Source organism: Passer montanus, unplaced genomic scaffold (genome assembly GCF_014805655.1).
Source record: "Passer montanus isolate IOZ18808 unplaced genomic scaffold, ASM1480565v1 scaffold43, whole genome shotgun sequence".
Classification (NCBI taxonomy): Eukaryota; Metazoa; Chordata; class Aves; order Passeriformes; family Passeridae; genus Passer; species Passer montanus.
In genome coordinates, this window is record NW_024369151.1 from 7,137,708 (window position 1) to 7,163,225 (window position 25,518).

At 47.6% G+C, this 25,518-nt stretch overlaps 1 protein-coding gene across 4 annotated transcripts in view; it reads right to left on the bottom strand.

Annotated features, from left to right (window-relative positions):
• Positions 1-5,005: 5,005 nt before the first annotated feature.
• The window catches only part of DDX31 (DEAD-box helicase 31), a 43,458-nt gene continuing 22,945 nt past the window's right edge, over positions 5,006-25,518 (bottom strand). For 2 of the 4 annotated variants that reach the window (XM_039720180.1, XM_039720179.1), the window contains exons 17-20: positions 23,999-24,080; positions 17,788-17,899; positions 12,517-12,697; positions 5,006-5,428 (exon numbers count right to left, since the gene is read on the bottom strand). In XM_039720180.1, the coding sequence (XP_039576114.1) occupies positions 5,278-5,428; positions 12,517-12,697; positions 17,788-17,899; positions 23,999-24,080 (526 nt within the window). In that variant the 3' untranslated portion in view covers positions 5,006-5,277. Of the gene's footprint in view, positions 5,429-8,537; positions 8,698-12,516; positions 12,698-17,787; positions 17,900-23,998; positions 24,081-25,518 lie in introns of all 4 variants that reach the window. The other 2 variants (XR_005628771.1, XR_005628772.1) reach the window with 2 other exon arrangements.

The following is a 25,518-nucleotide window of genomic DNA, read 5'->3' on the forward strand; positions in this document are numbered from 1 at the left end:
CGGGGCAGCCCGGCGCGTTGATAGCCGCGACTCCGGTGAATTAATAACGCTAATCTTAAGTGTATAATTGCCTAAAGTGCTTTAAATGACCGCTTTGGAAAATGGATTGTTTCCACCCTTTAAAAGTGTCGCTCAGCTCACCAGCGGGCCCGGCAGCTGGTGCCCGGGACAGCCGGGCAGCGGCTCCCGGCTCGGGGAGCCGACAGATGGGCTGCGGCTCCCCCCGGCCCGGCCGCTCCCCCGGCTGTCTGCGAGCCCCCCCGGCACCCACCGGCCCTGCAGAGCCCCCTGCCCGGCTCCCCGGGCCGGGTCCCAGCGCGGTGCCCCGGAACCCCGAGCCCCGCGATTGTCGGCTCGGCCAAATGCGCGGCCACGCCTGGGGCCAGAGCCCCCGGCCTTTGTGCGTGGCCGGCTCTTTGCATGTGAATAACGGGGTTTGGTAAATCCCCGCGCCTCGGCTGGGCGAGGAGGAGGAGGAGGAAGGGGGGTCGCTGCCGGCTCGGGGTTAATGAAGTGGGAAAGGAGTCTTTCAGAGAGGCCTGCAAACAACCCCCTCCCCGGGCAACAACCCCCGTCCCAAATCCTACATGGATTGACTTAAACCCAGGGGATAAGTGCTTTAAATTAATCTCATTGAATAAGAATGAGGCCAAACAAAACTCTTTAAAATCATATTAAAAATCTATCAAAGGACAACTTGCAGTGGGTGTGCTTTTCATTTTGTGAGCGCAAAGGCAAGGAGCATACAGCAACCTTCCTCCCATTTACACAGCAGGAATGTGAATCAAAGACATTCTCTAATATTTAATTGTCCTTGTAGCCGTAGCAGATTCCTCCTCTTACATTAATGAAGTACAAGGCTTCGTTACACGTTTGTAATTGCAATATTTAAATTTGCCATTTCACATCTGGAAGGAGCTGTACCAGTGGAGCCAGCACCATAACAGGGTGCCAGGGTCCAGTTTGTGCTAGGAGCGTGGTAGGAGAGAGCAGGACAGAGCCCTGAGGAATCCTCTGCCCTGGGAAGGGGAATGTGCCAGGTGTGGTGGGGAGGAAAGAGAGCAGAGGGGACAGGAGGGCTGGAGCTGCTGCTGCCAGGGAGATCTCACAGCAGAGCCAAGCTTCAAGATGAAACAGTTTAGGGAAGACACCACAGGCTCTAAGCAGAAGCAGCACACTTGCCCCATGAACAGCATCGTGTGTGGGAGCATCTCAGCAGCCTCAAAACCTGCTGGAGGACCAAGCTCACCTCCAGCCTGCGTGCAGGATGCAGGGACTGAGATGGTGTCCCACAGCAGAACACACCACCACTGGCCCTGCACCTACAGCAGCCCCTGAGCAGGCTGGAAATGTTTCCAGAGGATGGTGCCAGGTGGGCACAACCCTGGCAAAGCCCCAGGGGTAGGACAGGCTGTGCTGGGTTGAAATTATATGAAGGAAAAAATGGAACAGTTGAGAAGCACCAGTCCCAGCAGGGAAACCTTTGGGTGTTGCAGCAGTTCTGCTCCAGGGATTTCTCCAGGGTACAGAGCCCAGCAGACAAACTGCTGCTGGTTGGGCTCTGTCAGCTCCAGGCTCTGGATGCAGGGAGTGCAGTGGGTTTGCCAGGGCCAAACACAGCCCTGGCTCTCAGGTCCCTTCCAGGCTTTCACCCAGCTCCAGGGCCACCTTCCTGCCCTCCTGGCACAGCTTTAACCAGGACCAGCACCTCAGAACAGCCACAGCAAGAGCTGCTGCTGGACATGCCAGCACACACAAAGCCATTGCAATCAGCAGAATTGATTCTAGCCAAGATATTCCACAGCTTCATCCAACACCAAACCAAACTGTGGCAGAATGCAAAGCCCAGAGCACTGCTGCTTTTCCTGCCCTCTCCCAGGTTTAAGGAGAAAACAAGGTGTTGTACACAGAGAGGTTCTGCTGCTTCCTCCCCTGCCTAGTTTTGGTGCTCTCAGCAGTCAGGGCTTGTCCTGTGTCTGACCCAGCCCCAAGGTGACCTCCTTGCTTTTTCCTAATCCAAAGCCTTGCAGAGTGAGCTCGAGGTGCTCCAGCTGCAGAGGAGAGGAGGATGTGAGCTCCCACCACAGGTAAAGGACACGGAGCCAGAAGAGAGCTGAGAAAACACAAGAGCATCTCCTGCAAGCTCAGGGTGTGAGAGCAGGGAAGGCAAACCCAGCTAACCCTGGTCTGACTCACAAGCAGCTCTGTAGAAAAGTTACACAGTGCTATTATTTCCAGACCAAATCCAGGGGTTTTGGGCTGCAGGGCAGTGAGGCCCTTGGCCTCCACCACAATCCAGACAAGCAAACAAGACCAAAGCCAAAACCAAAGCTGCCAAACCCAGCTCCCCTCCCCTGCCAGCTGTGCAGGCAGCTCCCACCCAGCCAAGACCCCTTCAGCACCACCACCTACCTCAGGGCAAGAGGAGACAAATTCAGGAGAAGTTCAGGGCAACATCCACCTGCTCCATGCCACGGGAATCCACTGACACCCCTGGCTGCTCCTCTGGCATTGGGTGCTCAGAGGATTTGGGAACCCCTGCACACACAAGACCCTGCTCCTGCTGCAGGTGGAGATTTGCAGGTGGTGGAGACGATGGAACTCCAGAGCAGCTCACAGCTCCAAGCACCACACCCTGCCCGAATGAAAGGGTGATTTGAGGGAAATCAACCCCAAACCTACCAGGTTCTTACTGAATTGAGTGGTGCACAAGGGTGAAGCCAGCTCAGAGCCAAGCTGGAGCTGCCCAAGTGTAAATAAGGGCACAATTTGATTCTGCCCACCCAGCCACAATTCAAACACCTTTTTCTCATCAGCCTTCAAGTTTATTAAGAGAAAACTCAAATGCAATGTGCATTTAACTTCAGGTGCATGTGCACTTCTTTTAACACTTTCTTATTCAACAATCTCCTCCCCTCTCTCTTTCCCTAACCACTCAAGCAATCAAGCCCTATCTGCTACAGATGGTGAAGCTGAAAGAAAAAGGCACTCTAATATTTTTTAAAAATCACTTTATTCATCATAACCATTTGTAGTGTTTCATGCCCAGTTAATACAGGCAGCAATGAGATTTCCTGATGCCTCTCACCTATGTGCTGTTGGCTTTTTTTTTCTATTATGAATTTGCCAATAGTCCCTATTAATTCCTACGTGACAGTCAGCCAGGAGAAGGTCATGTACTTTCCCTTCATGCACAAGATCATTCCCAAACTTGCACTCTCTGCATCATTCTGAGTCATTTTCATCCTCAGGGGTTTCTTTTCTGTTTAAGTTGACATTTGCCTTAAACCTGATTGCTCTTCCAAATAGTTCTCATAACAAAAATCAGGTGGGCTTTGTTGTTATTTTATTTTAATCTAATAAATGTTTGTAACTTCATGCTCTCTGAAAAATCATGGTTAATTTGATATTAGAGCCTTCCTATCATCTTTCAGAAGTGTTGAAAAAAGTATTGCAGTGAAATTGAAGTGTTTGATAATTGCCAGGGAGGAAATAAAAATTCTGGTTTCAAAAGTTACCTTCACTCCAGAAATTAAATACTTTGGGGCTGATTGCTCTTCCAAATAGTTCTCATAACAAAATCAGGTGGGCTTTGTTGTTATTTTATTTTAATCTAATAAATGTTTGTAACTTCATGCTCTCTGAAAAATCATGGTTAATTTGATATTGGAGCCTTTCTATCATCTTTCAGAAGTGTTGAAAAAAAGTACTGCACTGAAATTGAAGTGTTTGATAATTGCCCGGGAGGAAATAAAAATTCTGGTTTCAAAAGTTACCTTCACTCCAGAAATTAAATACTTTGGGGCTGATTGCTGCTCTCCTACAATCCTTTGTATGACTCACTACAGCCCAAAGTAGGTGCCCTCAATTCTGCATTTACAAGGCATCATTTTCATCTGTTTACACTCCTTTTTCAGTGCTTTTCTTCCTTCTGACGTCTGAAATTGCCACGATTTGAGCACTTTCTGCTCCTGCATTAAACATGCCTGGCTCAGGTCATGGTGGGCTGCTCTTCCTCATCCCTTTCCTCGAGGAGGACACAAGCAGGGAGCACAAAGCTGTGTTTTGGCTGGGTTTGTGCTGTTCTCACCTGTGCCCTGCTTGGTGCTTGTGCTCTAGGAGAGGCTGGAAGAAGCAGAGGGAGATGGAGGGGGACAGGGGGGGCTCACCTGCAGGAGCTGGGAAATCTCCTGCAGGCTTTGGGGGCACCTTCCCACTCAGAGTGGGAAAATTTGGGTTTCATTTCACCCACTGTGGTGAAGAAGTGCCAGTCTCAGCACACTGGGGCCACCCTGCATCCCTTCTCCCAGTGTCCCAGTTCTCACAGGGGAACAAGATGGATGGCAAATGGGAAAAGCAAGAAGTGAAATCCATTAGCTCAAAGCAGGCCCAGGCAAGGCAGAGAACCCCAAAAGGCTGGGTCAGACTGGCAAGGGTTGGCAGGAACCTGCAAAGGCTTTAATGTTCAGAGAGGTGAGACATCTCAGAGTCCCTCTGTGTTACATAATCGGGAATGACAGCACGCTGCAGGCAAGGAGAAGTTTGGAGACTGCTGGGTTCCACTCTGGCTCCTTCCCACAGTGACAATGTTTGCTCCCAGGAGCTCTGACAGGGAGCTCTGTGCCCAGGAGCTCTGCAAAGGGACTGTGTGTCACTGCACTGAAGAGCTCTCCACAATCCTGCCACTGGCAGCCCTGCAGGTGGCAATTCTGACCAACAGTGACCAGGGACAGACCTTGCCCAGTGCACAGAGGACAGGAGAGGAGGTGGCAGCAGTGTGGCTTCATTACCTGAGACAGGAGCAGAAGTGCTCCCTGCACAGTGACAGGGCACAGGGCAGAGTCCCCTCTCCATGGTGCTCCTGGGACACCTCCCCTGCCTTGTTTACCTGGCTGCAAACAGCAAGTGAAGGGATTGTGGAGTGTTCCTGTAACACAAAAGCACCTCCTGCCTGCCCAAACTTGTCTCACTTTCATGCTGCACACACATCACATTTCTCTGAGAATCATATTTAACCTTTTTTTTATTTTTCTTGCTAAAAAACCATCTTAGGAACATGGTGCATCTTCAGGAGGCCACATTCAATTGCAGCAGGACACGCCTAGATTCCATTCCACTTGCACCTATGGAATGAAGGGGAGGAGGCCAAGATCCCCAGGATCCCTCCCACATTTTCCTGATAAATTGAAACACTCCTCAGCTGATTTGGCAGGTCACCCTGACCCCCAGCTGAGGCACTCAAGCAGCTTTTCCAGCCAATGACTGGAAGGGCCTGGCTTATGTTGGAATCTGCTGGTTGCCAGCTTTTCTCTGCTTTTTCTTCTTCTTCTTGACCTTGGCTCCTGCAGTGTCCATCCCACTGGAATATTCAGAGCACAGGAGCTCAGCAAGGCGGCGTTTGCCAGGGGTCTTCTTGAGCAGCTCAGACCTGGGCAGGGGGAAGAGCACAGGAATTCAGGAATTTGGGAATTGAGAACCCCTTCTCCTGCTGGGTGGGTTCCTGCAATGCCACTGATACATTGGAGAAGGAGCAGCTCCCTTTCCTTGAGGCTTGATTTGAAATTCTGCCTCGTGCAAAATTAGGTATTGTTGTGACAGGTTTTCCACAAAGGTGGCAAAATATCACGGCGTTTTTCAAAGCAAGCCTTTGTTCTGTACAAATGCTCTTGCAGGGTGGTGGGGAGAAGGAGGAAAGCTTGTGTGCCTGAAGGCTGATGAATGAGGTGACACAGCAGTTTGGAAATAAATAATAATAATAATAATAATAGCCCAATGACATTGAACAATGGAGACATTTTATAAACACAGCTTAAATCCAGAGCTTGAAAACACAACCCTCTCCCAAACAAACCAGGGGAAAATTAGAATGTCATGAGTCTAAACCCAACAGATCCAACAGATTTTCTTTTCTTGCAGTGTCCTGCAGCCATCCCATGCACCTCAGCCTCCCTCTCCAGAGACTGGTTTTTGCAAGAGTAGCTGCATTTTGCATGGCCACCAAACTCCATCATGGATGTCCCTGCAGCCCTAAACTGCCAGCTATAAATACAAAAACCCACTCAGCATTTTCCCACCACGAGTTCTGCCACTGTCCTGCTCTATAACCTTGGGCAAAGCTCACCCTCAGTTATTTAAATCACAATTTGGGTGCAGGACCAGTCATTCCCTGCCTCATTCCCATGGTCCTGAGCACAACAGGGTGTCCACAGCTACTGGTGCTGGCATGTCCCACCCTCCTCCTCGTCACCACAGAGTCACAGGCTGGTTTGGGTTGGAAGGGACCCTAAACATCACCTCATTCCTTTCCTGGACCAGTCCAACTGAGCCCCTTCCAGCCTGGCCTTCAACACCTCCAGGGTGTTCACCTCTCTGAGCAGGTTCTAGTAAGGACCTGTAACAGACCTCAGGTGTTCCCAGAAAAACAGAACAGAAGAACCTGTTTGTCCCTCTGCACACGAGGGAACTGAACTGAACAGCAGCTCCACACACACCAGTGAGCTTTGGTGACAGCACAGGGACTCAGCCCTAAACACTCAGTCCTAAAGGTGACACCTTCCAGCACTGCCTCCAAGTCCCTTCAGGTGTCCAAACCCACCCTGGGCATTGAAGAGAAGGCAGAAATTCTGGCTGCAGCAATGGATCAAGGCATTCAATGGCCAAACCCCCAGGGAGGACCAGGGAAGTGAACTCCTGGCTGCCTGGGCTGTTTGCTTGCTCCCTTCCCACAGCCTGTGCAGGGGTATCCTCTGCTCAGCCCCCTGCACCAGTGGGTGAAGTTCCTATCTGACACTCTGATTGTTGTCTCCAAGCATTTCCTACAGTAATTCCTGGGTTTCCAAGCAACAGACCAGTTTACTTAACAACAGGGAACTGTCTGCTGCAGAAGGACAAGGAATCCACCAGTAGCTGCAGGGCTGAGCTGCAGCTCAGCAGGGAGGTTGTCCAACACTTTATTATCAATCAGGTGAAATTGCTGCCCAATTAGTAAATCAATACTCCCTGCTGAGGTGATCAGCTGTAGGCAGAAAAGCAGGGATGCAGGGAAAAGGGAGCTCTCTGCCTCTAACCCAGGGCCACAAAAATCAATGGAGTTGTGCTGTGGAACCTGTGCTCATCACAGACAGGAGAAAAGCAGCTGTCAGGGCCCTGTGCAACCACGAGATGGAAGAGCTACAGGGAGCAGCAGCAGCCTGCAGTGACAGCACACCAGGAGGCTGCAGCAGGTCAGGGCCCTGATTGCTGCTGTAGAGCTGCAAATTCCCCTCTCTGCCCAACTGGTGACAGTCTCTGGGGCTCTGCCAGAGCAGCAGAACAACCACAGGACACCTTCCTTCCCTCACCAAGCTTATGAGACTAAGCCCAGGAGAACTGAGCAAGACCTTAACACACCCTCTGAGCATCCTTGGGCAAAGTTTTTAATCTCTTTGGCCATCATGTCCATTCTCCCAGCTCCCTGTGCTTTTTCCCTGCTGCTGAGGGCTGGTGGGATGTTAATTTAAGGGAGCTGTGTGGTGATACTGTGGCTAAAAGCTTCACAGAAAGGCTGTAAATGTAAAGATGCATTTGCAACACAGACAGAACCCATGTTCCCATCACTGGAAAAGCACATGGAGGATGAGCATCTCTTGCTGTGATCTCATGTCTCTATACTGAGACAGAGGAAGGAATAAAAGTCTCAGGTTTAGAGCTGCCTGTGCACATCTGTAATTAAGCTGCAACCTCACAAAAGCTGGTACCAAGACCCTCAGCAGAGAGACAACAAGGAAAAAGAGGAACTATCCCCAGATGACTTTGTTATCTCCTGAAAGGCTGGAAAAGACCAGGCCAAAATTTTAAAGACAAAAAAACCCCTCTTATCCTCCAGAAAACTGGAATGATTTTATTCCCTGTCTGAACATGAGAATCTTGTGAATTGTACTAAATACATCACTGAATGATGAAAAGGCAGGAGAGGAACATCTGGAAGAAGAAATGTCCAGCTTCAGTTCCCTTCTACACTTGCAGAGCTGTTCCCAGCCTGCTGCTCCCCTTCCCCACCAGGGATCTCAGGGATGCTGGTGCTGCCCAACCCTCCATCTCTGAAGAAATCTGAATGCTTTGGACTGATCTCCTGGCTCAGAAGATGCCCCTGCTCATCTTTCACCTCAGTGTGGGTGAGCTTGCTCCTGGAGGTGTCTCTGAACCTGGCTGGCAGCACTGCCTGTTCCTTTGTCTTGCTGTGTGAGATGCTGCTGCAATGCAGTGCACAGCTGCAGTGACCTTTACCCAACTCCCAGCATCTGCAGCATCCAGAGGCTCCCAAACTGCTCCAGCTGAGCAAGGAGGAGGATGAAGTCCTCACACACAGCCCCAGAACCCATGGTGTGTCTTTGGAGGAGACCCGAGGAGGCAGGTCCATTTATCAGAAAACATTTCAACGTGGATTGCACTATCAATCTGCCTGACAGCATCTCCAACAGCTCCTTGACACCGTGCCAGCAGCAGAGCTGGGTTACCTCTGGGCCAAGGCTGCTGCAACACCTGCTTTTCCTACTTACAGCATTGGATGAACCATCTGCAGCCAATGCAACCCTGTTTGGGTTGGTTTTGCTGCTGTTGTTTTTGCAGAGTGGGGGCAAGAAATCCATCAGCAATCCTCCCCTGCTCTCGACAGCTCAACAGATGGCCCAGGTCCTCTGCTCCCAGCTGATGCAGATGCTTGAGAAGATCAAGGAAAATTGATGGAATGAGCACCAAGCCTGTTCCAGAACACTCAGGGCAGGGTGGTCTCCACACTGGGATGTGCTGAACAGCAAAGCCCACCTTGCCCTGCTGAAGTCAAATGCATTTCAGCCACACAGAAACCCCAGTCTCACTTTCACTGCCATCCCTTGGTCATCATGCTATGGAAAAAGGACAAAAGCAGCACTGGGAGGCTGGGATCCTCCCAGCATTCTTGCTTCTGTCAGGCCTTTCCCAGCCTAGAGAACAGAATATATTTCAATTAGAGAGAGATGATAATTTTTGGTGCACAGCCCCCAGCACAGAGGTTTTCCAGCTCTGTGGGCAAGCACTGTTAACTTGATTAGAGATGGAGCAAAGGCTCTGTGCTGCAGCCACAGTGGAACAGGACAGTAATAAAGGGCACTGCTGTATGCAGGAAACAATCAGATGGGTTTTACAACTATAAAACTTTAATTTCATACGAGGATTTTTTTTATAACATCATGATGTGGTAGCCAGGACTCACCTGTGTCCCTGAACTGCCTTAATGAAGAGTGATGGTGATGTTTCCTTTCACAGCAGCCATGTCTTACTCTCATTTTTGGCTCCATTTGCCCATGCTCTCACCTAAGCTCAAGTTTGGCTTTCTAGAGCAGACTGCCCAAAGTGAAATTCCCAGTGGGCAGAATTCCAAAGCTGCATTTTGACTAATTAAGTGATATCAGGAAAGCTCTAAATGTGCACATAAAAACTGGCAAGCAAAGTGCTTCTAATGATGAGACAATTGCTGTGCAGGGAGGCCCAGCTGCAGCCTTGAGTCACAAGCCCTGTATTTTTTCAAAATTGTCAATGCCAAGATGTTCAAAAGTGGAACCAAGGATGTGAGGGGGAAAAGAAGGTAAAAAGCCATGAGTTTGCACCCAAAGGAAACTGCTGCCCTGGCCATGTGAAGGACACAGGGCTCCTGTTTCCCAGGATCTGACTGATCCTATCTGACCATGCTGAGGAATGAATTAACACACAGATCCTGCAGCCAGAGCCTTCAGGCCATGCCCATCTCCACATCAGAGCAATGGCACTGTGATAATGATGGACAGCTCTCAAACTCCTCTTCCTGATCCCCTTTCACTTGAGGGTTGGGCTTAAACTCTGAAGCACGAGAGGGTTTTCACCTTTGTTTTTATATCACTTTTTGCATATGCTGTAGAAATTCTTGACTCTCATAAGTAAATTCAGTCTTTCTGAGCATCAGAAATTCCTGTAGCAGGGAGTTCCACAGAATCAGCTGAACTAGAGTCACCTTTCTTTGTGATGGCTTGAACCCACAAAAAAGCCAAATTAAGTTGCAACTGCTCACTGCAGTGAAAGCCTTTGGGGGCACACACACTACTGGCCTGCCTGATTTCAAAGGGAAAGCAGACCCTCAGCTGATCCAGAATGCCTGAGCAGCACAGGGATGCATGGTGGAATGGCAGTGGGTCTTTGGCATTTGCATTTTGAAGGAGTTACAAGACAAGTCTATCTGGCCTGTCAGCCACTTCCTCGGCGTGCTGCGGCTCCACGGTGCAGCAAGGACAGCTAATCCCTCAGTGGAGCTGGGATCAGCTTCCTTGCCTCCAGCCTGCAGTCAAAGCAGGAGCCCAGACACTGACTGAGCTGTGTGCTGTAATTCAATATGCAGTATCTGGTTCGTGGGCTCATCTCTCACCTCAACACAGCGTTGCAACTTTCTGAAAACATCGCCGGCAATTATTTTTCCGTCTTCAGATCGGGTTTTGTGAGATCCACTACAGCTAAAGGGACAGGTGGTCTGCACAAAGACCTCTGAAAAATGCATGGAAGTGGACATGGGCAATGAGGAGAGGGCTGCTCCCACATTTCAGCACTGAAACATCACACACCTGGCTGCTCCCACTCGCTGTCTCACCTTCCCCCAGCAGGCTCTCCAAGGAGGCGCCGAGCACAAAAGGAGACTTCAAAAGAAATGAAAAGTTTTCTTTGTCCTCTTAAGGAAACGTTTAATGATTGCCTTTACCCCACTTTCAACCTGGAGTGCCTGCTCTTTATTCTCTAGGCAGGTGCTGAGAGATGAGGCTTTGGTGAGCAGCCTGATTAAAAACCAGTATCAGATGTTGGGAGACAATGTGTAATACGACAACCAGCACTCACAGCATCATGTGAGAAATATAATTAAAAAGATTGCTCTGTGACTCTGCTGTTATCATCTCAAGCCTTGCATTTTACAGTTAGAAACCATTTGTCTTCTAAATGGCAGGCTAAGTTTTGCTTTCTGCTTTGTCAGTGTGAAATCAAGAGCAATTCTCTAAGTTAATAGCATAATCTTGGATTTATGCAAGTGCAGATTGAATTTGAATCAATATTCACTTTCTCTAACCTATCCTATAAATACTAATATACCCTCTCTCTTTATTTATTTATTTTTTGAAGCACACACATAGAAAGCTGATTAAAGCCAAGTTTCACAGGCAGGAACAATTGTTGCACATCACAACTTTGGCTATTTTTTGTAGGGTCTTAACTTTGCAGAAGCCCCCGGATTTGAAATCTGGAGCTTGAGCCGTGACAGAGCTGTGCAAAGTCTGCCCACTTTCCTTGAGCTGCAATTCTGTGATCCACGTGCAAATGAGCTCCCAAATCACTCTCAGACCATTTGTTCCAACACCTCCACATCCCCCAGCCCCACACGCCCTGTGTGTAAATACCTACTGTATCTTGAGCTTGTCTGTGCTATAATGGGATGAAGACTTGGGGAGGAGGAACCCCCATCTAAAAGAGGTTTGTAACAAGGGAAAAAGTAGCTCTAACAGAGTAGCAACATCACAGGAACAGAGAGAGGCATTGTTACAGGCCAAGTAATCCTGTGACACGCTACTGTCAGTCATAGCTTGACACCCTGCTGGGCCAGCAAGACATCAAAGCCCACCCCATACCATCTTACATGCTCTTTATCAGCTAATCAGGCTATTCTTCCCGAAATAAAGCTCCCTTAAATCCCCTGCTCACAGGGGCATTCCCATCCTGTTGCCCATCTGCTGAGGAGGGTCAGCTGGAGCAGGAGGCAGAGCAGTGGCCTGTCCCTGGTGGCTGCTGAAAGCAGGACAATGCAGGCTCCAACTTTTTATTTTCAAATCCCTTCCCCTTGCATTTTTTTTTTCTTTTCACAGGATAGGTGCATGTGCAAGAGAAGTGCCCAGCCCTGGAACAATTATGTGGATTAGTGCTTTAATTGCATGGCTGATTTGCTAACAGGGTTTGTAGCAACAATTACACGGAAAGAGTCACAATTGATGCTGGTAAAGAAAAAAGATTTTCCTCCTTTGAATTATTGCAATGATTTTACTGAATCCTGCCATTGCAGTGGGGAGGAGAGCGTGTCCTCAGCACTGTGATCCCAAAAGAGAGGATTATCTGTCCTGTGGACCCAGCCCAGAGCAGGCAGGATCAGATGCACTGAGCACCTTCAGCTCCCCCAGAGGCACAGCAGAGGGCTCGGGGCTCCTCCAGCAGCACCAGGGAGTCTCCAGCTCCTTACACAGAACAGGACCCAGAACAGCCCTGAGCACACACTAGAGGAGACAGAGCTGCAGCTCTGGGCTTGCTGCACACTGTTCTCAGGAGAGATCCCACAGGATTTTGCAGAAATGCTTTGGCCACAGCTACTCACACCTCCAGGTTTGCAGAAGGATCATTTCTACCAACAGATCTGCTTTTTTTACCCTCAGTTCCTGGAGCAAGCCCAACCACCTTGAGGAGCAAAGCACAGCACAGCTCAGGAACATCAGACTGACCTACCTTTTTGGTTTTTGTTTGGTTTTCCTCTTTGAGCCTGCAGTTGGAAGAGCAGTCAGGTTCTGGGGGGCATCCCTCAGCCCAAAGCTCTTGGCCACATGACCCAGGTGGAGAGATCTGATGTGGAAGATGTGCTTGAGGTCCTTGGGATAGGTGGTATAGGCACAAAGGAAAGACTGCAGTGCTGAGGGGAAAGAAAAACACCAGTGAATTCTGTTTGCTGCTGCATTTTTTTTATAAATATACACACTTAAAGATTCAGCTGTTGCAGCTGAAGGGACACGGGCTGGTCCTTTGGGACACCTTCTGGTCAGCAGCTGGCAGAAAAGGTTGGCATGTTAAAAACCTGTGAAGGTTGCACAGTACTGGTACAATCCCAAAAGGGGAAGGCAGGTGCTGGGGAGGTGCTAGGAACTGAAACAAAGCTCCACTGAGTTGCACTGGGTTTGGCTCCTGCAAGGCTGCTCCTTTGGCCACAAAAGCTGAGTTTGTGGCACTTCTCTCCAGAGTCATTGACACTGAGTGGCAGCAGATAAGAGGAGAGTGAGAACAGAGATGCAGGGATGAAGAAGGAGAAGCATGGAGATGGCACAGGAAGACTCCTCTGATATTAGAGTCCCAGTAGTCCATGCATTTTTCACCAGTTACCAGCTAGTCCCTTATAAATATCTGAGAGCCGGATGGATTTCCTGACTCATCAGCACACTGAGAACAGAGCTCACCTTCTCAAAAGGGAAAAATAATAGAACTGTGTGCAAATTTCCCTTCCCATCTTTATATTCTGTAATGCCCTTCCCTCAGGGCTCATTGCTCTAAAGACAATCATCCACTAATATGAGCACTACCTCTGCTCCTCCCCGTCCCCAGAACGTTCACTACACCCGGGCTGGCCCCTGCTCTGGGAATAGAGGGACTTCCAGGAAGGAAACTCTGCAGCTCAGAAAATGCCTCCCCCTCAATCCCCTGCTGCTCCTCTGCTTGCTAAACCTCCTGTGTGCCCCCAGCCCTCACTCCAAAGCACCTCCTGCACCTTCCTCTCCCTCTCACTCCGGCAGCAGTGAGCTCTAAACTCTCACCTCTCCTGCCCTTGCCTGTTGAGCCACCAGACCAGCAAGTTTGCCCACAGCTTATGTCTAATCTCTTGGCAGCAGCCGGAGATTGGAGTTTATGAACAGTAATAAAAATGTCATTTTAGCAGATCAGCTCCTGGAAGGACCCAGGGAATCCATCAAAGCTCTGTTTACTGAGCAAAGCGAACTCCTTTTCCCAATCGATGAGAAGAAAAGATTGAGTTTTTTGCACCTTCTTCCCAATTTCACAATGCTGCTCTTTTAGAGGCTTCTGAGCACCAAGAGACCTGTGTTTTCCCAAAAAAGAGAATGCTAAATTCCAAATACTGTCTCAGTCTCCTGTCTGAAGGCCATCCTTCTGAGGGCTTATAAACCAGCTCAAATGCTCTCAAAACTCCTGTTCTGCTGCTTTTTTTTTTTTCATGAAGTTATTGGTCAAATTCACCTATGAGAGAAGGTGTAACTCTTCAAAGGGAACAATAGGAACTTGCTCCTGCTTTGAATTCAGTCCCATTGGAGCTCATACAGCTGTCTGCCTCACAGCATTTGAAATAGCTGATATAAAAATCCCATTATTATGAAGGCTGAGCTCACCTCCCCCAGCCACGCAGAGAGGAAAAGCTGCTGGTTCCAGCTCCCCAAATCAGAGCTAGAGAATCCAAAGTGTCAAAGGCTCCCCCCTTCCCCAAGTCCTGACAGACATCTGCCAGATCCAGCTGTGAGTCAGAGCACACAAAAGCAGGGAGAGCTGCAAGGCACTAACCCAGAGCTGAGCTGGAGCTGCAGGTCACAGTGCCAGCCCAGGAACCTGCTCACCTCCCAGCAGCTCAGAGCTGAGATCTTCATTACAGCACCCATGAGACTGAAATGAAGACCTTTGTGGATGAGATTCTTTTTAAAATCTTTACTATCAGGTCTTTAGACCTCTCAGTGTTGCCAGAGCCATGTTTTCTGGCTTTTATGTGCAATTAGAGTGGCCAGATACTGAACACTTTATTGGATTTTTCTTTTTTTTTTTAAAGTTGAAATTCTTTTATGATTTTGTGATCAAAGAGACAGAGCTTTAGGAAAACAACTCACAAAGACTGGTAACAGTGCTGGTCAGGCCATAATTCATGTACAGGGTTTCTTATCTTGATGCCACAGAAACAAACTGAGCTGTTGAGAGTTTTTAACACACCAACACAAGTCTAAGGTAACATGTACTGCCTTGGAGTGGGATTTGGACTCTTACTCATGTAAGACATAGGATTTAGATTAGTCCTTTGCACCCCTGCATCCCCATTTTTTCTCCAGGAAATGCAAGTGTGGAAAATCAAAGGAAGAAAAGAAAAAAGCCAGTGTGTTCTATGTATGATGGGGGTTAGATGGGCTGGTTTGTTGGTATTTTACCCAGGGGTAATGGGATATGAAAGGGAGACAGGTGGCATAACCTGCTCACCAGGCTCTCAGCTGGCAGCCAGCTCCCAGCACTGACCCCAGGCAGGGCCTCAGCAGGGCTGGATAAACTGGGAGGCACTTTGCCAGGGCAGGTGGGAGCAGGAGGGAAGGAGGCACCAAAACCAGCACGGATTTGAGCACTGTGCCACAGCCCTGGGCTCCTGTGACTCTGCTGTGCCTCTCCACACACAGGCACTGAGGACAGAAAGGAGGAGGCAAAATGCTCAACTGCTGGCTGTAAAACTGGGAAATGAGCAGAGGAAAGCAGGGTTTGCTTCCTTACCCTCTCTGTAACTCAGGATCAGTCTCCTGAGCTCCTTCTGGCCCCACAGCCCCAAAATGAAGCACCTACCACCATGCAAAGCCTCGGGATGAGCATCCTCCACTTCCCAAAAGGGGCTCCACTCTTGCTGAGGTTCATCCTTCAGGTAGCAGGGCCCAGCCAGACCCCTCCTCCCACCCAGCTCACTGCTGATCAGTCAATCAACTTTGAAGGGCAGCACCTTCCCTGAACCATTTGATTTGAGTGTGAAAACCACGGGACCCAGAGGCAGAAGGGGAGAGTGGGCAGGGAGCCACTCGCCTTTTGAAAGCAGGCTGCAGTGCAAACACTGCTTATTAACATTGACTAGGTCAGAAAACGGGGAAAAACAGAAAAAGAGAGAGAAACAAATGCATCTCTGGCACAGTTTCCAATTGATTGTCTGCCATGAAAGCAAAAGCCAGCTGCCATGTTAATTATTCATGATGCCTGGCTCAGAGGGGAGGAAGAGGGGCTTATGGAAGCCACTCAGCAGTGGAAAATTTGCATATGTAGATAGCAGAGTTGGAAAAAGAGGTGGAGTGCTCCTCTACAAGATAAATGGGATGCACAACATTTCAGCATTTCCTGATGTATTTTCTGTGCTTCTTTTCTGTGGCTAAAGAAGTTATTAATGCTGAGGTCAGCAACAAGTGTGGGTGTGCACAGTGACACTGGGTAGAGAGGAACCACAGAGGGTTTTTAGGTGTGACCAGAGTTATTCTCTGGTTGTTCCTGTCACAGGAATTTCAGGTTAGAAGTTTGCATGGGGCACAAGAAATCCCAAGGGAGCAGCAAGAAGCTCATCCATGCAGAAGGAAGGATTATGATCGTGCCAGTCACATGCTTTGAGATTGTGGATTTAAAAGGGCAGCTGCAAAACTACACCACACACCTGAAAATGGGTGCAAGCTCCTTGTGTAGCAAGTCCAACACTTCCACTGCAGGAGGAAGGTGTTTGAAAACCCCAAGGAACTGAAATCAGCACTGCAACAGCTGGAGCTGGGGTGAGATTTCAGCCCAGGGAGGTGCAGTGGTGAGGGGGAGAACAAAGAGTGAAACAGCAGAATTTCAAATCCTCTGCTCCTCAATACAGCCACACATAAATAAAAAAAGCATGCAGAATAATTGGGGTAAGCAGATAGTCACAGGAGATACTCTGATTGCTCTGCTGTGTCATCACCTGAGAAGGGAGCACAACTTTCAGAAAAAACCAGCACCTTTGACCTCCTGAACAATCACTTCTCAAGATTCCAAACAATTTTCATGCTGAACATGATCTTGAGAACAGCCTCTCCTTCTCCAGTTTCTTCAAACACTGTACAACTGCAAGAGCAATTTCCCCACATGGTTTTGGGCCCCTTGGAAGGTGCTCTCAGCAGGTGAGCACACGAGGCACACCTGTCCCACACCTGAATGCAGGTGCACACAGCAGGTACCCAGAATGATGCAGACCATTCAAATTCATCTCACCAGAACCCCCTCAAACTGGAAATGCTGCAGAAGTGAAATAACTTCTACAAGCTTAGAGAGCAGGGCTTGACTCAGAGCAATGAGGTAAGAAAGAAAACAATCAGGGAGATGTGGGAAGAGGAGACTCAAAAAAAGGGGAGAGGCTCCAGTGCTAAATACTGTGAGCAGGAATGGCTCAGTCTCTCTCATAAAGGGTTTGCATTTTGTGGTCTCAGTAACTCACAGTCAAATTCCAGTAATTGCCCAGGAGCTCTGGGGCCTGACTTCCCACAGTGCCTACCTTGCACCACCTCTATGGCTCCTCTCAGAGGACAGTTTGGGGTTTCTTTTCCTACCACATCCCCAGCCAGATTTTAATCTTTCTCCCAAATCTGTCTTCCTCTCGATTTTCCAAACTGAGAGGAAGAGACAGAGTCTCTCACGCTGCTCAGTGACACCTGCTTGGAAAGGATGGCACATCAAACCCCAGACCTGTACACAGCTACAAGCACCAAGTCCATCCCAGTTTTTATTCTTCCTGCCTTTTTGAGTTGTTGCCCCTCTCTCTTTTATCTCCCATCCCAGTCAACCAGCTCCAATCCAAGATCCTTTCCTGGTCAGGGTTACATGTTGCCTTTCAGGCTTCAAATTCACCCCTGGGGTGAACTGGAGGCATCTGATGGGAATTGCAGCAGGATGTGGTGGAGGAAGTCACCCATCCTCTTCCCAGCCTAACACACACAACCCACTCACTCCTGTGATTGGGTCACAGCCCTTGGATATGAATCCCACTGAAAGCCAAGACTAAATCTCATTTGCACATAATATGGGAACGCTAGAAATTAACATTTAATATCACCACAAAGCCTTCTGGGCCTGCCTCAGCCCTCTGCAGAGCCCAACGGCCCCAAAATGTTTCTTCCAGACCTTTTCCCTGATGCTGTGCCCCGGAAGAAAACCTTGGCAGCTCCTCTGAGCCCTCGTGGGATGAGTGGAAGGAAACTCACTGACCTTTCTTTGCCCACTGGACAGTCCCCTCGCTGGAGTGGACGAGATTTTCAAATTTTGTCTGCAGGACTGTGGCCCTCTCCCGGACTTCCTGAGGGTTCTTGCCACAGGATTTCTACCAGGGAGGCAGGAGGATTAGAGGAAAGAGAGAATTTGAGTCAGGAATAATGAAGCAGTTTACAATAGATTTAATAACAGTAAAATCACACAGCAACTACCCAGGGGCCAACAAAGGTAATCCTCTCAATATTACTAGAGGAAAAAAAAAAATCCAGATAAAGATGTTAAAGTCAGAGCAGCCAGTGAGCGCCGTGTGGTGGGGAGAACAAATCAGTTTTAATTTTGTGTTTTCTAACATCTATCACGTATCTTTTTTCCTTACTTTTCTTTTCCCTTCCTTTTTTTTCTTTTTTTTGGCTTCCAGGTACAACAGGCCAGATCCCACTGCCAGTTTCCATCGGAATTATTTGGAAAAACTCTCCCCAAACCCTAAACTAACAGTTTCAGAGTGATGCTGCAAGCTCCCCTGTGCACTTCCCCAAAACACCCAGGGCAGGAGACCACGAGATCCACAATCACCCCCAAGCTCCAGAGAAGAGACCAAATTCAGCAGCTGTGAACAAAGGCAACCAAATGAACTTCTCATGAATTCCAGCATGGATTTTTACACGAAGTTTCCTGACTGCCAACACATCATATTTGACTGGAACTGCCATCACTTGGCTCCTCTAGAGCAGGACAAGCCCCTTGCACCAAAGGCACGACAGAATAAACTTCCTCAGGCCAAAAGGGCAATTTTGCACGTGTTCCAGCTTTCCTGGGATCAGACTGCAGGATGCAGTTCAGGAAATGGAAAACAAACATTCCTGGGAGCAAGCTGTTACTGGGAGGAGAAGAGAGGCTCTCTCCCTCTCTGAGGGATGCAGGCAGAGAAAGGAAATGTGGACCAGAAAACAAGAGAAATTTTTGATGGGAAGCTGACAGCAAAGTGCACAGCCAAGCATCCATGGATGTGCACCTCTCCCAGAAAAGGGCACAGCTCTCCAGTGTGACTCAAGAAAGGAACCAGCATCCAAGTGTGAGAGTGCCAGATCCAAGGCAGAAACTTGGTAGTGGTCAGGCCCCTCACCCCAGCAGGGCTGACTGAATGCAAACACCCAGCTCCTGGGATTCTGGAGGAGCCCTGTGCCAAGGCAGCAATCCTGCTGTTCCTCTCTGGCAGATCTGCATGCTAATGCTGCAAACCCCTCTTTCCTCTGCACTGCTGCCAGGCCAGAGCAGCCACATCCTCCTGACACCACAAACAAACCCCAGGGACGTGGGGGCTGCCAGCACCTGACACAAAATGCTCTCCTGTCCCAGATGTGCCACTCTGCACCCAACAGCAAATGTGCCCAGAGACAGAGCTCAAGTGTAGTTTAAATGCCCTGCACTGTGCCCTCTCTGAAACTCAGGATCCCACAGCTTCCAGAATTCCAGAGAATTCCTCAGCAAAGCAAACACACCTGGGGCTGCAGCTCCTGCTCCCTCACTGCCTGGACTGACTGTCCACCTGCACCTCCACAGCCTGGCTATTTTAACTCATTAACTCCCAGATTTCTGGTCTCTGATATTTCCCAGTCCCCTCCAGAAAGGCTCACGACCCACCTCACAGAATCACAGCATCATTTAGGTCAGAAAAGACCTCCAAGATAATTGAGACCAAACTTAGACTGATCATCACCTTGTCAACCAAACCATGGCACTGAGTGCCACATCCAGTCTTTCCTGAACACCTCCAGGGGTGGGGACACCACCACCTTCCTGGGCAGCCCATTCCAGTGCTTGACCACCCCTGCAGTGAAGAAATTCTTCCTGATCTTCCACCTGAACCTCTCCTGGTGCAGCTTGAGGCCGTGTCCTCTCCTCCTGACCTTGTTCCTTGGGAGCAGGTCCCCACCTGCCTGCACCCTCCTGTCTGTGAGCTCTCTTCCCTGATCCTCTTTTTCTCCAGGCTCAGCCAGCTCCTTCAGCTCCTCCTCACATAATTCACTCTCTGGACCTTCCTCAGCTCCTCTGGACACTCCTTTCACAGGTTCCTTTCACCTCAGGTGTGCCCTGAAGCTGAGACCCTCCCCAGCCCAGGGCCCTGCAGAGGTTCAGTGCCCCCCAAGTGCAGCTGCCTGCCCAAAGTGGCCACTCCTTGTTGTCACCACCAACTTTCCACTGATGTGAAACACAAAACTTCCTGGCCCTGCCTGCTCCTCCCGGCCCCCAGCACTTTCCTTTTGTTAAGCCTCCTGGCAGCACCAAGTGTCACCTTCCCAGCGCTTTTTAATATGAATGTGAAATTAGTGAGGTTTGCCCTTTCCCCTGGCGGACAGAATCCTCTGTTATTAAAAAGTAAAGCACTTTAATAATGAAAACTTTTTCTCTTTTTCCTGTGTTTTAACTGTTTAAAATTAATGAGAAGGGCATAACGGTTGTCAAAGCGATATTGAAAGCTGGGTAGCCAGGACCGAATAAGCACGAAAATCCCTCCAGAGTGTTAAATAAACAGTGCTTCAGCCCCCTCTGAATCCCTGTGTTGGTTATTGTATACATTCTGTAACAGCACTCAGAATAGATCTGAGCACCAGGGAGGCAGAAAGGTTTCAGAATTCCAATAAAGGCCTCAAATTAAAGACAGCCTGGTGCGAATTCCAGGAGAAAATTAAAGAGACCTCAAGCTTAAGTGACAGGTGACTTGCTTCTGTGTCACAACTGTCAGGGGATTTAGTGATAATATGGCAATATATTACAAAGGACTTTTCTTATTCCCCCCTTTAGGTTTCAAAATGAGGCATCTCTTCTTCCTGGTGCTGGGGGAAAATAAAAAAAAAAAGTAAGACAAAAATGAGGGATAAAAAGCTAGGTGCATAATTTCCAAAGTGTGAGGTCAGTGCAAGAGATATAAATAAAAAAAAAGCAAATGGCAGGAAACATAATGTCCTCGGAAAACAGCTTCTCCCCTCCTCCCATCTCCAGTTTGTCTTTTATCCCCTTCAGACCCTCGAGACAGAACTAATTTTAAAATTGCACCCTAATGGGCATGAAAAAAAACTTGTGTTTGATTCCTGTCTTCCAGGGAGGTTCATCTAAAAAAACCAAAAATCCCCACCCCAATAATAATAATAAAAAAAAAGAATCTAAATTTAAAACTGACTCAGAGGCAAACTGTGAAAATAAAACCTGCCCATGACTGAGTGTCTGGACAGATCAAATAAATCAGTGCTGCTGGAAGGGCATGGAAGCCATTCCATGTGCTTTACTCACACAGGCAAGCTTTAATCCTGGTTTGGATGAGCAGGACAATTAATTTGAGACCTTACACATTTTTCCAAGACCCCAAAGATAAAAGCCTACCCCAGAGGTTTGCTTGATCTGCATCCCCATCCCTCTGTTAAATAAGCAGCACTGCTGCCATCAAGGAGAAACAGAGGGATAGGAGAACTTTTTCTGCCTTGTGATTCCTTAAAATCCTGTTCTGGCAGACCCCAAACCACTGGCATAATGAATGTGGACAATAACAGTATTTATGAGCTAAAAGAAGAAATGCAAGAGAAAAAAGTCAGGATGCAACGTTATTTAACCAGCTTGAGACATCAGGGTAACTCCTAAAAATGCCAACTCCACCAGGAAGAGATTTATGGATTTCAGTCAGAAGAAGGAAACTTCCAGTGATGAAGATGGCAGGTTTAAGGTTTGAGAGGTTGGGATAAGTACTGAAAATTTCTGACTTCATTAAGAGAACATGATAATGGGAAAAAAAATTGAAACACAGTAAGACTAGACTGAGGTAGAGAAGTTCATTCTTAAAACAGGAAAAAAAAAAAAGAAAGATGGGGAAACCCACCAAAAAGCCAGGCTGTAACATCTCCTGCTTCCATTATACTTCAAAACAAAATGAAGGATTTTGTTTTAATAACAACTTTTTACTAACCTCCACACACCTTCTCTAGAACTCACCAAGTCCCCCTTGCCCCCCTCCATAAAAGTTGAAAGATCAAATTTATTCTCTTTGTAGGCAGGTGAACATTCACACGCCCAGACATAGCCACATATATATTTCATATACCTAAATATAAAATATACATTTTACAGGCACTTCAGCTTGCTCCCTGGCTGCACACAGAAGCCCAAAAAATACATGTTCCAACGTGGTACTTATAATGGACTTGAGTTGAGGCAATGAGAACTGAAGAGCATCATAATGAGGTTCCTGTGTGCAGGACTATAATATATACATGACTCAGAGCACGGAGAGCTGAGAGCAGAGCTGAACCTCCCTCCAAAGGCAATGTCCCAACAGGATCAGCTCAGCTCCTCCTGACACCTCCTCAATCCCTCCTGTCCCACTGCACTCCCAGTTTGTTGTACTGCCCATGTGGCAAATTTAGGGAATTTAATAGAGATTAACCCTCTTTGCAGCTTCTGGCTGACCACTCAGAGCCTCCACGGCAATAGAAACATGTAGCTAACAAACACAACAAGTCCTTGATTGCATTAATATATTTTTCAAGTCATTCTTGAAGGAGTCTGTTTCATACTGACAGAATTGCTGTAATTCCATCCCAAATAACTGATACAGAGTTTTTCCCATATAAAGAAACTCTATTCTTAAATCCCAGGTCTTTCATAATTGAGTCACATAAAAACTGGTTATTCTGTATTTCTAAGTTCCTGAGAGAGATTAAAACCATCCTACAACCACAGTGGATGGATCTCAGCTCCAGTGAAGTCAACAGTAAAATCCCACTCGCTTTGATGTCAGAGGGAAAAGAGGAATTTAATCCCACCTTTGAAAGCAAAAGGAACCAAGTCCTTCTGTGCAAGTTCCTGTGTGCAGCACCTGGCATGGCAGGGCCTGCCCAAACCAGCAACTGCTCCTTTCAAAGAGGGGCTGGATTTAGAGCTTTTTGGAAGGATAGCCAAAAGATGTGTGTTTAAAAAATTCTGTGCTTAAATGGGTACAGCATTTGACAATTTGGAAGCATGGCAGAAATACCAAACAGGCTTGGTTAGGTTTTTGTTGCTAAAAAGGGATTTTCTCCTGCAGCTTTTCAAAACTTAAATTGAAATTTCCTGGAACAAAATATGTTCTCTTTTTTGCCCACTTCCCATGAAATAACATTCATCCCCACATCTGGAACAGTGAATATTCTGTCCCCTGTCAGTAACAAATTTAAAGTACAATTTCTGCATAAATGGATTTGTTGAAAAAGTCTTCAAAGGAAATCTGAAGTCACTCTCCCTATAAGCACATTTGGGACAAAAGGAAAGTATTTATACATGGAACTATTTAAAATAATTTCTGCTCTAAGAAAGCACAACTGAACTTTGTTACGAGGCAATATCCTATGCACAATGCAGCCATTTAAAACACAGGCATTACAGGCTGATTCCAGCCAAAAACAGTGGTGGGAGAGAGCTTTAAATAGAGCTGCATGTCAGCTGAGCTCAGACCTGGCTGTGTGAGAGGTGCAGGAACACTGAACATCCTTCCCAGGCCGTGTTTACCAGGAACACCCCAGCTCCCAGCAGCCAACGCCTCAGACACGGGGTAACAAAAGCATGGGCAGGCAAAACAGCAACAAGAGAGAAAAAAAAGAGTGTGTGCTGCATCATGCTTGACACATTCTTGACTTGCATTCAAAATGCAGGTTCTGGCAGGATTTAATTTGCCAGAGCGCAGCAACGCCCGAGACATCAATTGCAAATGAGTGAATTCCGTGAATTAGCAACTTGAAGGCAGACCCAAAGCTTGCCCAAGTCAATCAAAAGGTGCCTGTCAACCCAGGGAGCTTTGTTTTAGGCTCCAAGTAAATACAGATGATAAAAACCCTTATGTAACACATCACCAAATGCATTTTCTTCATTTCTTCAGAGAGGTTTAGAGCCATTTGTCATCTCCAACAGTATTTTAGTGCAGAAACACAGGAAAAACAGGAACGTTGTGAGGGAAAAAACACAGAGCTTTTGCATCCAGAAACCTTCCCTGCCTGTTACAAAGATATTTGCTGAAGAGCTAGCAAACAGCTGCTTTCTGGGAACAACAAAAGACTGAAAAATTGTGATATAAGGTAGTTCTATAATTATTTACACTGTCTGACATCATGGATGTAAAGACAGATGCTGAGGCAGGAACACTTGTGATGTTGGACTGGAGCAATTCCAAAGCAGCAGAGTAACTCACCTTGCTTCCTGGTCTGTGCAATTTGAAGCGATCATCTTTCATCAGGGTGGCTAACACCTTCTCCATCTTCAGCTCTGAAACACTGAGGCAACAAAGACAAAAATTTACTGTTCCTCCTGCTTTGGAACACAGTGTGGAATGAGCCACAGACTGGTAATGGAGAGCAAAACAATTGAGATTCAGAGTTCATCTTGAGAATTTATTCCTGAAATACTCAAGGTCTTGGTGCAGACACTCCCTCACCACCCCTGGAACTACTGTAAAATCCAAACTCCTGCTTTCAGTGGCACAGAGACACAACTGACCCACAATTTTGTCACTGTTTTCAGTCACAAACAACACACACACACTCCAATTCTGGCAGAGCATCAAAATAACTGAGGGTGGACCTTCCATTCACTGGTAGTCTCCTTGGCTCTCAACCAAGAGGAACTGATTAAAGAAATAAATTAGATTACACTTCCATTATTTTCATAATTTTTCTTTCCTTGCACTGAGAAGCACCAGGACAATTGGGAAGCACCTGGTTATTCTTTTCACCAAAAGAAACTCAAGACAGAGCTGAAGCAGCTCATAACATTAATACTTCTTGTAAATTTGTTTTGTAACTATAAAGAATAAAATCTGCAACCGCCACCTTGAACCCAGGGGTTGTCCAACACTTTTCTTTTTTCACTCGGGAGCAGAAGATTGGTTGTGTATCTGTGAAAAACAGACTGACTGAGGCACCCACAGGCTGGAAACATCTGCTCCACTTTGCTTGCTACTCCTGCCACATCTTGTCTCCTCCAGTTTAGCTCCCAGACTCTCTGGAATGAGACACAGTGCTCAAACCTCTCTCAAAGAATGGTACTTTCACATTTACACACATTTGTTTCTACCTGTGTTAATGACCATTCTCACAACACCAAAGAGCTGAAACTAAAGGTGTGCAAAGACAGCTCCTTCCTCTCACAGTCACTCAAGCTCAGAGGGTAACAGCAAAACCCCGAGGAACTTTTCCCATCAGCCAATTCCCCTGCAGCTTCCTTCCCTCTGGTCACATTTTTCTTTCTTTCCCACAGGATCCTACATGACTCCAGCTCCTTGCTGCCTCACTCAGGTCAAAGCTCAGAGGCACTTCCCAATGGACAAACTCACCCTCCAATTCATTTATAGCCTCAAAAGCCACCTCAGACAACACAGTTTGATTTCCTTTCCTGCTCTGAGAACTCACCTCTCCTCTCATCTGAAGTGAAAGCCAAAGCCCAGCCCATTAGGGACTCCACAGCATTTTTTTCTTTAAATACAGGAGACTCATTCAGCTGTCCTAGCCAGGCTTCACACTGGGCATTTATTTTCATTCTGTCGACTCACATTCCTCCTGTAGGCTCAACCAGATGATTTATTCTCCAGTCCTGCTTGCATGACACTGCTGGGTCCTGCTATGGCCCAGATATGGAAATGCTTAGAAAACTGCTTCGTTTCCAAGTGAGCAGCCCTGCTTAAAGGTGCATTTACAGGACACCAGAAATTCTTTG